At 34.1% G+C, this 14,808-nt stretch overlaps 1 protein-coding gene across 1 annotated transcript in view; it reads right to left on the reverse strand.

The window, feature by feature from the left end:
• Positions 1-1,181: 1,181 nt before the first annotated feature.
• LOC135623418 (probable rhamnogalacturonate lyase B) overlaps positions 1,182-14,808 on the reverse strand; it is a 14,385-nt gene continuing 758 nt past the window's right edge. The window contains exons 3-15 of the mRNA XM_065126362.1: positions 14,687-14,737; positions 14,477-14,596; positions 14,286-14,405; positions 13,895-14,036; positions 13,637-13,807; positions 4,088-4,243; positions 3,685-3,791; positions 3,292-3,382; positions 2,833-2,974; positions 2,596-2,752; positions 2,300-2,416; positions 1,631-1,757; positions 1,182-1,546 (exon numbers count right to left, since the gene is read on the reverse strand). Of these exons, the coding sequence (XP_064982434.1) occupies positions 1,307-1,546; positions 1,631-1,757; positions 2,300-2,416; positions 2,596-2,752; positions 2,833-2,974; positions 3,292-3,382; positions 3,685-3,791; positions 4,088-4,243; positions 13,637-13,807; positions 13,895-14,036; positions 14,286-14,405; positions 14,477-14,596; positions 14,687-14,737 (1,741 nt within the window). The 3' untranslated portion in view covers positions 1,182-1,306. The remainder of the gene's footprint in view (positions 1,547-1,630; positions 1,758-2,299; positions 2,417-2,595; positions 2,753-2,832; positions 2,975-3,291; positions 3,383-3,684; positions 3,792-4,087; positions 4,244-13,636; positions 13,808-13,894; positions 14,037-14,285; positions 14,406-14,476; positions 14,597-14,686; positions 14,738-14,808) is intronic.

The following is a 14,808-nucleotide window of genomic DNA, read 5'->3' on the forward strand; positions in this document are numbered from 1 at the left end:
ATCAAAAGAACATTAATCAAGACCAAAGGCATAAATTTTGTCGATGTTTTTTGCTTAAAATATGGAACATAATGTTTGTATGACCTATTATCTGTCTTTGATTCTCTATTAATGTTTAAGTTGGTGGAATTTTTTATATGTATTGCTTTAGAGATGATCTTTGGTCTTTGATTTGGAAGTGGAATATGTTGTTTAACACCTAAACATGATGTCCTCTCAATCTTAGGTCCTACAAATATCATAAGACCTCCATATACTCTTCCCCTCCATTCTTTTCTATTCTCCATAGTTTCTATTCGCTCACTTATAATTTGAGTTTATTTCTTAATAAATTTTACGCATGTACAATAATTCACATGAAAAAAAAGGAAAAAAATGAAAACATGGCGATTACATCATGATGATTCGTCCTTAGTCAAATTATGGAATCTCATGATGTACATTAATGAAGTCATCATAATTTTGATGCAAACACTTATAATTCCTCTTAACCTTTTTGAAACTTAATTCTCAATCCAGAGGAGTCCAGGAAAAACAAATGAATTGTTATGACTGCGATCCTTGCATTGCAAGATGTGTGGGAAAACAAGCTTGCTGCATTGGGCAGGACAACTTTTCATAATCCTACTTGAATAGCTGCAATTCTGTTCTATATTTTAAATTTGGAAATGCTGCTACAAGTACAACAACTGAGTGATATGAATGTTGATGTGAAAAACTATGAGAATATCATAAACAAGACAAAGAATGCTGTTGCAATCAGTCTCTGAGACATTACAGTTCAATATTATGATTCATACATTCGAACAAGTGCAAGCTCGTTCAGTCTGTTTGATCCAAGTAGAATTCAAGCCAAATGGATTAACCCAAACAATGGGTCATTTTGTTCCACCATGAGCCAACCCCATCACTATTAGTTTCAATCATGTTAGTTAACTACAACCAGATTCATTTTAGAACTTGTCAGCAACTTCCATTCAAAAAAAAAAAGGGAAAAAAAGGATTAATAGTCAGGTTTTCATCAAATTATGGATGTCACTGAAAAAGAATGTCACAATTGGAAGATTCACAGTTTCATTTGACAATATTTCCTGCTTCAAAACACTTTCACCTTTGATCACGTAAGAAAAAGATTCATCATCTCAAGGATGTAATTAAGTTATAAATTACACACAATGCATTGAAGAATAAAAAGGTCAATCTGTAATGACAGATTGACACCCAGAGCCACACATTTTGCACATAGAGATGTTCGTAAGCAACAGTAAGATGTTAGCTAGTGCATGACTTGTCCACTTTGTTTATATTATTGTCCTGGAGGGCCTTCCATGCGGATATAATCATACATGATTCCTTGAAAAGGGCTTGCACTCTTGGTCTGAGTTAAGTAGATTGTATTATCACCTTGAATAAGCCATGTACTTTGCACATCGATATTAAATAACCAATATAATCCATGAATTCCATGTCTTGCAATCGAGTTGTCTCTACCAATTAGCCTTGTTGTAAAGTGAGGAGGATTTACTGTTGCATCATTAAAACGAACCTTGGCCAAATGATAGGTATAGTTAGAGCAACAAAAATATCAATTACTTATAATCGATAGAAAAGAAAGAGGCTTATGAATTACTTGTAATTCGGAAATTGTGGCAGAGGCAAGTGCTACTCTAACTTTGTAAGCTCCGGTTTGATTGACATAGTCAACTTGGAACTTTATTTGCCATGTCGTTGCTTGATAGGAGTTCTCTCCGGTCTTCCTGCAAGATAGTAATAATCAAAAAACAACATAAGAAAATAGGATCAAAGAACTTAATCCTCTTTACGAACAACCTAATAGACAACTATTTCAAATATTCATAATAAAGACCTAGATTTTCTATGCTTAACAATATCAGGTGAGGTGTATATGCATATCATATATTTTTAATTCCAATTCATTTTGTGAATTACATAAAAGAAATATCGAATAATGGAATGATACCAATATACTATTGCTGATAAAGGTGGATTAATCATATACTATAATTGTTTAGGGGTTCTAAACCATGATTAATTACACTAAGGATTTTTCCAAAAATTAGTATATCCAAGCCAATGTCAAAAAATCACTCAACACCGAAAAAGTTGATCCATAAATTTGTTAACTAAAATATTTCTTAAATATTTGCATGTCAAGAAAATATTTCATAAACCAATTACACACTATGCTATTTCATGAATGGATCTCAGAGGGAAAACTTGTAACAAAATTCATCTCAGAGAAACTGAGATAAGCAAAATAAGTTTGATGAAGTGAAACCTGGTAACATGAGCAAAAAACCAATCTATTTTGTAGTCACTCTCACCCACTGAATAAATAAGATCACTTTCAGGATACAAGTCAGCATATCTCTCCCATAAACCATATTGTCTAAATCTGTAAACAAAAATTAGGAGATTCAGTAAAATAATAAAGAGGGCAGAAAACAAAGTAACTAGAAACAGGTTTTTCTCTTTTATTCTCTTATAATCAAGAAAAAAAGTTACAACTGGATAATGTTGGTAATATTTTTAAGATGAGAGAGGATAATGAAAAAAATAGCTAATTTGTATAACCTGTCAGGATGGTTAACATAGAGTTTGTTGACATAGATAGGATTAGGCTTTGGGATAAAAAACTCAGCAGCAGAACGATCGGGAATTCCTATTTCCCATAAAGTAGGACCATCTCTTGGAGGTTCATATACGAGGTCACCCAAATTGATTTTATTTCCTGATCAGATGTTAATGAAATTGGTAAGTTCTATGAAGATTTTTATGTGTTTACCTAGATAAAAGCAACAAGTTATCAACCTGAAGTAATAGTCATTGCCACATCTAATCTGTAGTCCCCAATAAATCCAGGAACCCATGCATAAAGATTATAATCTCCTGTTCGAATATTTGTAATGGTGAAATTCCCTTTGTTATCGGCTCTAGTCCAAAATTGATATCCCTGTAACATCTTATTTCAAGTATATAAATTGAATTTATAACATATGAGATGCTTAAACATGACCATAATAAATAAATAAATAAATATATATATATATATAGAATTTATAACATATGAGATGCTTAAGCATGACCATAATATATATATATATATATATATATATATATACATACATATATATATACATACATATATACATACATATACATACATACATATATATATATATATATATATATATATATATATATATATATATATATATATATATGTATATACATATACATATATAAATATATATTCATGCATGTGTTAACCTTGCATTCTCTTTGCCAGGACCCGGCTTCTCCCGGTAAAGCCAAACCAACAAAAGCAGCACCCCCAATTATGTCTTCCTCATCTATGAATCTGAAAGAAAAATACCAAGTCTTGATTTTCCAACAAAACAAGTTTTTGGTTTTGAATACAATTTGATAACTAATTTTTGTTAATGAGGACACAATTTCACTTGCATAACATTATATGCAAATGACAGTATTGGACATTTAATGGACAAAATTATGTTATCCTTTTAGAAGCATCAAGTATGAAATGGATTGAAGAACTATATTTTATGGAAACAAACAAACATTAATTCAATCATATTTGCCATATTCGTTAACCAATTCATATGTCAATCAATACATGGTAAATTAGAGAAGAAAACATACTTATCTCGAACCATTAATCTCCCATTAACAGAACCTCTTTGATCACATTTTTGGAAGTCCTCTGAAACTGGAAATTCATATGGCCAACTCTCCACTTCTGTTAGTGTCTAGCTTGATGAAGAAAAAATGCGTAAACACAAGGAAATAAAGATAAACCTGCTATTATCATATTAGCATCTTGTCCTTCTGCTTGAGATCAACTTCTATATTCTTGTTATTGTTAATTCTAGACACTTCTATGTTTCGAAGGAGCATTCGATATCAATATACAAGTACCGTATGCTAGCGCGTTCAACTGAAGCTTAGCACTTGACTAGCTAAAATAAATTAGCTTGTTTGCATACAACAAAAAGTAGATGAACACAGAAAAATTGAGGCTTATTGTGACAACAAATACTTGCACCTGAAGTTTTGCATCGTCCCAAAGAAGTTGTCGATCTGGACCATCCATAGTAGAATTGAGGTAGATGAACACAGGACCAAAGACTTTCTTCCAATATTCACCATTCCTGAATTTAGGCACAAGATCCTCCCCACTGTAGTGAGCACTCAAAAACATCTGAAATAAAGCAATGTGAAAATTAGTCATGCAACGAATATATAAAACAAAGGTCATTAGAAAGTCAGTGCACTTTGCTTAGCATCAGTTGAATTTGTCATTAACTATTCCATAACTAATTAAAAGCTTCACAAAAGTTATGTCTTAACAACAGAAAAATGTCTTTTTCCCAGAAAGAGGAAAGGCAGATTTATAAGGAATAATTATCACCAATAAATATGACAATGACTGCTGATTTTATGCCAAAAAGAATAAATGATTTTTGTTGGAAGTAAAATAGAAATATTAGAATAAAGACGCAAATAAGTATCACTTAGAATAAAGAAATATATTTAACAAATTTGGGACGAAACTATATGGTTGAGATAAAAGTGGAAAAAGAAATGATAGTTGCCTCCGAAGTATCTGAGACAATCCTACAAGCTTACGTTACCTTGCAAATTTCCTCCATGCTTTCCCTTTGTGGAGGGCACCTTCCTCTTCTAAGGTACACAGATCGACTCAAGTGGTGAAGAGACAATCAGTCCTAGTCCCTCCATTGGGGGTAGCAAACGGATCGCATGGTGAGGAGGTGACCTTCGTGGTTGTAGACAACTTGGTGGAGCTTTCTGCAGCTACGTTAGACGTTAAGAAAGCTCTCCCTCCTTAGGCTTTATGTTATAGTCAATCGTTTCTAGGGGAGGTCTCTATCGTGGCAAGTCCTTAGGGACTCTGTAGCGAAATCATAGAAGAGCGTCTCACCCACTTTGGTCATAGTCATGTAGAATGGATTTTTCTTATTCCATTTTTAATCACAAGATAATATGGTTTTAGTTCTTACTTCAGGGCCGAGGTTTATGAGATTAATTTTTACATTTATTTCCCTAACATCCTAACTTTCACCCTTTAATTGAGACTCTAAAATTTTTGTTGGTCTGGAATTAGCTTTTGTGATTTACCCTTTGGAAATTGGAACAAGGAATGTCTCATTGGTGTTATATATTGGAATTAAATTTGTTCACATATCATAAACAGATTAATTCTATCAAAAGAAAGATTCATTGCATCAAGAGATAGATTCAATACATTAAAAAGAAAAAATAGATTGAATGACTATGAAAGGACAAGACAATTTGATTATTAGTTCTTAAAAGGATTTCTTAGATTCATTGTGAATATAATTAATGTAATATATCTTTCGAGACTATATAAATCTTTGGATTATGAAACACAAAGTTTTTGGATTATGAAACACAAAGTTTCTGAAATTGTAAATAGTTCTCTTAAGAGAAATATAAAAGATTGAAGCTTGTCTACTTTTCCTCTATTTGATAACTTTTCCCTTCTTCCTACCAAGATCAATATTTAAGTATCAGAGTATAGGTTAAGCTATGACCTCTTCCTCAAGTATCATCCAACTCTAGATCCTTGATAAAATAAAATTATGACATATAGTGCATCCAAATGAAAGTTCTTTTAGGCTCCCAAGATGTATCGGAGTTTGTAGAAGATGGATTTATTGAATCAAGTCCAGCAAAAGAAGGAGCAATGAATGCAGAAGGAAGAAAATAACTCAAAGAAAAAAGGAAGAAGGAGAAAAAAACTTTATTCACGATCTATTACGGGTTTAATGATACAATATTCGAGATCATCGCTCCAGCAAATACTTCAAAGGAGGCTTGGAAAATGCTTCAAAAAGCATTTGGTGGTGTTGACAAGGTAAAAAAACTTCATCTATAAGTTTTATGAGCCAAGTTTGAAAAATTATAACAAGATACTTCTGAAACTATTTCTGATTACTTCTCAAAAATCATTTCTATTGTTCATCAAATGAGATGAAATGGTGAACAAATAAGTGATCAAAGAGTAATAGAAAAAATACTGAGATCTCTAGATCAAAATTTTGATTTTATTACTGTTACAATTGAAGAATCTAAAGATTTGAAAAAAAAGTCTTTAGAAGAACTTATGGGTTCCCTTCTAGTTCATGAACAAATAATTACAAAAAAAGGAGAAGACAAAACTATGGAGCAAACACTATAAACTAAGCTTACTCTTAAAAATAAAGATGAATCAAATTCTCAACGAGGAAGAGGACGAGAACAAAGAGGAAGAGGAGGCAGAAATCAGACAAATCAAAAATTTCCAAACAATAAAGATAGTGGAGAAAATTCTAGCCAAAGAAATTGAGGTTATAGTTGAGGACGTGGCCAAGGCCATGGACGTGGTAGAAACTCTAAAAGGTATGGAATACAATACTATATTTGTAAAAGGTATGAATATTACTCTTATGAATGTTATTATAATCCTAATAATCAAGGTGATAAGGTAAATTCTTTTGAAGAAAAAAAAATGAAAATCAAGTTTTGCTAATGAGTTATGATAATTTGAAAGAGGATCAGTCTATTACATGGTATATAAATACAGAAGCCTCAAATCACATGTGTGGCATCAAAGAGCTATTTTCAGAAATAGATACAAATTATTCCAGGAACATTATATTTGGTGATTTGTCTCAAAGACCAGTAAGAGGCAAAGATAAAATTCTCCTTGAACTTAATAATGGCAAAGAATTATATATTTCATATGTTTATTATATTTCTAATATAAAAAATAATATTCTAAACTTAGGACAATTGAAAAAGGTTATGATATTAAGATGAAAGATATTGCTCTCAATTCGTGATAAGAATAAAACATTAATATCACATATGAAAATGACAAAAAATAGAGTGTTTCCTCTGTATTTAAGTATTTTTGATCTATCAAATTATTTTAAAATTGACATTGAGGATATTTCTACAGTATTGTATCTTAGATATGCTCACTTATATTTTGAGGTTTTGAAACGTTTAGAGAAGTATAATATGGTGACAAGAATACCAAAAATTGATCGCCCATCAAAATTATATGAAGTATGTGTTATGAGTAAGTAGGAAATAAAGTCTTTCAAAGTCAGAAGAATAAAAAGAGCATGACACCGATGATTTGGTACACTCAAATGTTTGTGGTCCGATCAATCCAACCTCACTTAGAGGAAGCATATATTTTCTTACCTTCACTCATGATCATAGTGGCAAAACTTGGGTTTACATGTTAAAAAAAAAAAGAAGAAGTTTTAAGCAAATTCAAAGAATTTAAGGATTTGGTTAAAAGATAAAGTTGTTGTAAAATTAAATATTTAAGAACAGATAGGGGTGGTGAATATATATCAAATGAATTTGAAAGTTTTATAGAAATAATAAAATTTTACATTAATTCACCATACCATACACACCTTAACAAAATGGTATCTTAGAAAGAAAAAAATAGGACTATCCTTAATATGGTTCGATGCATGTTAAAGGAAAGAAAATTTCCTAAAGAATTTTGGGGAGATGCTATTGCTTATGTAGTTTATTTGCTTAACAGGTTTCTAACAAAGTGAAATGGTAATGTTATACTAGAAGAAGCATGAAGCTTACAAAAATCAAGAGTGGATCATTTGAGTATTTTTGGAAGTGTTTGCATTTGCCAAGATACCAAAAGAAAAGAGAACAAAATTAGAGGATAAAAGTCAGAAATGTATTTTGCTAGGTTATCTAGAGAATTCCAATGGCTACAAACTCTATAATCCTATCACAAATAAAGTTGTGATGTCAAGAGATGTTGAGTTTGATGAACAATAGATTTGGAATTGGAAAAATAATGAGGAGCATAAGAAAGCTATAGCTTCAAAAGATGATGATATAATACAAGCACCGAAATCATCACCTAGATCAACTATGTCACATGATTCAAGAAGTCAGATTATAAGAAGGATAAGACAGATTTATGAGCTATATGATATGACTCGAAGGATTGATACTAACAATAAACTTTCTTTATTTTATCTTTTTACAGGATATGATCCATTAACCTTCAAAAAGTTTATAGAAAAGAAAAATGATGATAAGTTATGAACGAAGAGATTTATGCCATTAACAAAAATGATACATGGGAGCTTACTATACTTCTAGAAGACCACCAAGCTATCGATGTTAAGTGGATCTTCAAAACAAAAAGAAATATAAAATGAGAGGTGGAAAAATATAAGGCTCAATTCATTGTAAAGGGATACAAACAACAATATAGTATTGACTATGAAGAAATATGTACATAAATTACTCGACTAGAGATAGTAAGATTACTTATCTCTCTAGTAGCTCAAATTAAATGAAAAATTTTATAAATGGATATCAAATCAATATTTCTTAATAAAATTCTTGAAAAAGAAGTATATATTCAACAACCCCTTGGTTTTATTATTCATAAACAAGAAGACAAAGTATACAAGTTAAAGAGAGCTTTTTATGAGCTTCAACAAGCCATATGAACATAAAATTCTCAAATAGATGCCTATTTTATTCAAAATGATTTTTTTAAATATTGTTTGAATGGAGATATCTTGTTTGAATGCCTATATGTAGATGATTTAATATTTAAAAGTAATAGTAGCCACATGATTAAATACTTTAAGCACTCTATAAAAAAGGAGTTTGAGCTTATCGACTTGGGTTTAATGACTTATTTCTTCGGCATTAAAGTTGTACAAGATAATGGAGGAATTTTTATCTCACAAAAAAATTATGCAAAGAAGGTTTTAAAGAAGTTTTCTATGGAAGATTGTCATCCTACAAATACACCCGTTGAACATGCCACTAAGTTGACTAAGGAAGGTGAAGGTAAATATATTAATCCAATTTATTATAAAAGTCTAGTCGGATGTTTAAGGTATTTTAATGCACTTGACCTGATATACTATTTAGAGTTGGTTTAATAAGTAGATAAATTGAACTCATTTAAATATCGTTAAAAGAATTTTTTGATATATTAAAGGAATAATTGAGTATGGAATGTTCTATTCATCATATAAAATGTTGGAGCTTATTAGATATAGTAATAGTGATTGGATCAGAAGCTACGATGATCAAAAGAGTACAATTGGATTTGTATTTTATTTCGGTGAAGCTACATTCACTTGGTCTTAAAAAAAGTAACAGATTGTTGCTCTATCAAGTTGTGAAGTAGAATGTATAATAGCTTCTTCTAGTGTTTGTCATGTAATCTAGCTAAGAAGATTACTCCAAGAACTTCATATGTCATAGGAGAAGTCAACCAATATTTATGTTGATAATAAATCAGTTATTGCCTTGGCCAAGAATCCAATCTACCATGAAAGATCGAAGCATATCCACACAAGATTTCATTTCATAAAATATCATATTAAAAATAAAAAAGTGGAGCTACATCATGTTAAGACAAGTGAATAAGTGAACAATATAATTACAAAACCTCTCAAATTTGAAATATTTCAATAAAACTTGACATGTTAGATGAAACAAGTTTAAGGGAGGAGAATGTTGGAATTAAACTTGTACAAGTATCATAAAGACATTAATTCCATCAAAAAAAAGGTTCATTACATCAAGAGCATTACATGAAGAAGAAAAAATAAATTAAATATCTATGAAAAGATAAGTCAAATTGATTCATTTTAAATATAATTAATATAATATATCTTTGAGGACTATATAAATACTATATGTTGGGTCATGAAACACATAGATTTTTTTAAATTAAAAAAAACTTTCTTAAAAGAAATATAGAAGATTGAATATTATCTACAACTCTCATTTTTTTTTCGAGTTTGTACTCATGAAAATCTTCCTTGGATCTATTTTTGTTCTGATTGTATATGGCACGTTGATTATCTCTCTAAGTCAGAGGACACGTCTGGTCGTGCTCCAGAAAATAGGGGTATTCCTCGAGACTACTGAGCCGTCAACCCTTAGACCGGATGGGAAACAACCTATGGAATCCGAAGTTTATGGTCCTTTGGATTAGCGTGCAGCAACGGGGACTCGCAAACGAGGTCGACGGCCCCATTCACGTGGAAAGCACGTGGCCAGCTCGGGTTCCGAAATCCTGGTCCAAGTGTTGACGTCTGAATGGGGTGTTAATGCGCCACCGGATATGGCGTTGCAGGCTACTTCTGTTTAGGAACAGGCGCTACTGGTTAGTGAACTTATGCCGGCGTCTGTACCGTTGGCCTTGAACCCGAGGCGGTGTGGTGCAACGCCAGCTTGGTTTATGATACTGACGTGGTGTCTGAAGGGATTAGGGCTTAGTTGGACAATTTTGTCCCTTCTGCCTCGATTGCTCCAGGTGTCTCATTATCAGAACAAGGGAACATTGAAGACCCTTCCGTTAGGGCTCCGTTCGCCCCTTGTTCCACGGCGATGGCTGAGCCCCCTCTGCAGGCAAGGGGAGATGGTGTTTTTGACGAGATGATTGAAGCGGCTAAGTAGATCTTTGACAATGTCTTCCCCCTCTTGGCCTGCAGAAGTCTCTCCGGTGGTTCAAGTGGAAGATGGACCATTTGAGTCCTCTTCTGCTCCTACCCGAGACGGGATACAGGGGAGGCCGGAGGCTAAAGCTCGAGTCAGTGCTGTCGTGGCATGCCTAAAGTTTCACAGGGATGGGGGCGCGGCTCCCGGTCTTCCCACTAGACAGATGATGACTGTCCTTTTCATTTCCCATATTGGGAAGTTCCTGTCTATATATTACTCTAGTTTCCTATGAACATTCTTAGTTGGAATTGTCGGGGGTTGCGTAGAAGACTTGTTGTTGACGCAATTTCATATAATGTCCGTGTTCATTGGGTATATCTTCTCTTCTTGCAGGAAACACATTCTGACGAAGGGAGGGTTAGAGGTCTTGCTAGGTGTTTGGGATGTTCGTGGATGGCTGCGATGTTTCCAACTGCGGGTGCTTCAGGAGGCATAGCCTTGTTGTGGAACTCCACCATTGTCAGGGCTTAGGTGTTTCCTATCCATTCTTAGGTTTTGCATGCTGTGATTCAATTTAGAGACTCAGATCCTTGGATTTTTTCTGGAATTTACTCTAGTGTCTCAATCTTAAACCGTAATCTTTTATGGGATTCACTTTCTTCGGCTGATTTGAGTAACTTCCCATGGCTTGTGTTAGGGGATTTTAATTGTATATCTAATGCGCAGGATAAGTTGGGAGGGTCTCCTTTTTCTTTTTGTTCTTCAGTCAGGCGCTTTAATTGTTTTCTTGCGGTTTCTGCTTTATCGGATTTAGGTTTCATTAGTCCTAGGTATACCTGGTGTAACAACCGTAGGGGTCCAGCTCGCATCCTTATTAGATTGGATAGAGCTTTTTGCTAATCACAAATGGATGGATCTTTTTGGTAACTCAGTGGTCAAACACCTTCCTCCTGTTTTTTTAAGTATCATTTAGAGTGTTTGGGCTTCGTGGGATCCTTCGGGCCAATCCCCGATTGCTGCTTTTTCTTCTTACTTGTGCAATCTTTGTAAGCCTCTTTCCTTTTGGAATAAAAATTGTTTAGGTAAAGATCAAGGAGGCTTTGTCTGGTATCCAACAAGAGATTGTCTATTTAGAGGGGAGAGAGGCTGATGTCGGTCTTACTTAGTTGGAAAGTTTGCATCTTTCTTGTCTACATCATAAGAGTGCTACTTTGCTCAAGCAAATTAATTTGAAGTTGTGGTCTCAGGCTAAAGACCAAGTGGATTAATGAAGGGGCTTCTAATACTAAGTTTTACCAGTCCTCAGTGGCCACTCAACGTAGGAATAATTTCATTCACCAACTTTACTCGGGATCATCCATTATCACTGATTCCACCCTCAGTGGGAATGAGTTTGTATCCTTTTATTTGAACCTATGTCACTCGAACTTGGCCCCACACCCAGCGATGCATGAGTTTCCCATTGCCCCGGATTGGGGCTTGTGGACTAAGGATGGGAATTGTTTGGCCTGGCCTTTTAGTAGGTGCGAGATTTGGGATGCTTTGCCCTTGTTAGGACTAGGTAAGAATCTGAGTCTGGATGGGTTCACTATAGAGTTCTATCGATTTTACCGGAATATTATATCTTATTCTTTGGTTCAGGCCTTTCATTCCTTTTATGATCATACATTCCTTCCCACTGATTGGTTTAAGAATTTCATAGCCTTTATCTCAAAAATCAAAATTCCGAGGAAAGTCAAGGATTTTCGACCAATTTCTTTGTGTAATGTTAATTATTGTATGTTAGCTAAAGTTTTGGCTAATCGTATTAAACCCCATTTGAAATCTCTTATCTCTTGTGAACAGTTTGCTTTTATTCAGGAGCATTCTGTTTATGATAATATTTTGATTGCCTAGGAGGTCATACATGCCTTATTCAATTCTAGAGGTAAGAACCCATACGTTATTCTTATTCTTGATTTAGAAAAGGCTTATGATAAGGTGTCCTGATCGACTATCTTGAAAACTTTCAGTTGGCTAAATTTCCTGATAAATTTGTTTCTTGGGTTAAGATCTGTATATCTTCTCCTTTTTTTGCTTGCATGGTAAATGGACAATTGTCCAATTATTCTTGCATGGTAAATGGACAATGGAGATCCAATCTCTTCCTATTTATACATTCTTGTATCTCAGCTCCTTTCATTTTTGATTGAGCATGCTTATGAGAGGGGGCTGATTATTCATTTCTCTTTCAATAGGTCTTGTAAGGTCTCTCATTTGATATATGCTGATGACATCTCGCTTTGCTTTCGTACAAACCCTTATTCTCATCGAGTTGTTCTTGATATCCTTCGTGTGTTTGAATTGATCACTAATCTTAAGGTTAATGTCTCTAAATATGAGGTTTTCTTTCTTGGAGTGGATTAGTACCTGAAACCATTGATCATTTTTTCTTCTCTTGTCGGTTCTCAGTTTCTTTGTGGCAGCTTTTGGAGTAATTTTGCATGGGAATAGTTGGAACTCTGGTGAGTGGATCCTTGATAGAATGCATGTGAGCGGTGACTGGGGACTGTTGCACGCAGCGGTGGCTGACACTAGACTTTGGTGGCTGCTTATGACATGGCCAAGATTCCTGATGGATTTAGGCAAGAGATAATCCCCTGTCAAACATAGTGGACTCCTCCCGAAGAGTGTATTATGATAAACTATGATGGCTTCATGGGAAAGAATTAGTGGGGTTGGGTTTTGTTATCGGGTATCATGGCGGTGATCCTGTTTTCCCTCCCTTGTTTAGAGAACAGAATAAAGTAGTCAATTAGTTGGCTAAATATGCTAGGGAACGTAAGTCCTTAGTTTTAGAGAGGGGAGTGGCCCTCTTCAGAATAGGAGCTTTTTGTCCTCCCTGGTCTTTAGTAATGAAATTTTACCCAAAAGAAATTGGTAAGAGTATCATTTATTTTTATATGATTGTTTCTCAAATTTTTTGATACTGGATTGGCTCTAGAATGATTTTTAAACATGATTATGATATGTTTTACTTTGACAATCAAGTTTTTTTTAAGATCATAAGTGTTCTTCAAAGTTAAAATGAAGTTAAACCAGAGATAGAAGAAATAATACTTACAGCAAGGGTGGTAGGACCAACATGAGATGTTAGATTTTGTTTGACAGGCCCTCCGGATCGGAACTCGTCGCTGGGTGTAATTTGCCAGAAACCAATCGGAGGTTCAAGAGACATCCATCCGTGAACTTTTATGTCTTTATTATCACAGGAATATTGATACTTGTCATCCACCTTAAGTATTTTGTGGAATCAAATGATAAATTAACTGTGTTGTGTAATTTGAAATATTCTTTATCAGAGCTCTAAAAACTTGCTTACCTCTCCCTTTTGGTCTGGATTAATTGGGTTAGTTAATAGAACAGCCTCAGGATATGCCAACTTCTGTGACCTATTAGGCATGCGATCATCGGGCATTGGCATGAATCTTTGTCTGTTATCTGCTATTGCCATGTAGCGAAATCTGCACTCGTCATAAATATCTAGTCATAAATATATGGAAACAGATAAAGCTTAACATGTATGGCTACACATCTGTACAATTCGGTCACTATAGAATTCTAATTTCTGCTACTATGTCACCATCATTCCTCAAACAAAGAACATAACCAAGGGAGCATAAGATGTGATGAATGAGCGAGTCATCCTTGTAATATAGGCATGCTTCATAATGTCATAGCAAAAAGACAGAAACTAGGGTAAGATCATTTACTTGTCCTTCCTAAGCTTGAAAGCAACTCTGGTTTCTGCCAAATCGAAGTCTGGCCATCCTTCCCGGTGCTCATAGATGGCGTAAGTGTATAAGCCCGAGCAGCCACGGAGCATTATAAACCTACATATAGTAAAGTATCAGATACCCAGCAACTGATCAAGAGAGAAGTAATTTTAGGAATCTCCACAAACCTTTTATCTATGTTTAAAGGTACAAGCTTGCCTTGGAGGGTTGGATCCCAGTTTCTTGTGAAAGAAACTTCTACCTGGTTTTCATCTTCATGAATTATTTCAAAATGTGTACCCTGGATCCTGTTTACCAATTAGCAATATGACCTACATTAAGCTTCATGCTCACCAAGAACTGGAAGTGAAAAGAAATAGATGAAGAAATTCACTTACACATCGAATATACCAGAACCCTGAGGTTCACTCCATACCAAATCCCAGTACCTGCCATGGGAGATGGAATTTAAGTGTTTATTTGTATTCAACGTGGTTTGGAGGTGGTATGAGTTCCACCA

This window comes from Musa acuminata, chromosome BXJ2-9 (assembly GCF_036884655.1).
Source record: "Musa acuminata AAA Group cultivar baxijiao chromosome BXJ2-9, Cavendish_Baxijiao_AAA, whole genome shotgun sequence".
Taxonomy (NCBI): Eukaryota; Viridiplantae; Streptophyta; class Magnoliopsida; order Zingiberales; family Musaceae; genus Musa; species Musa acuminata.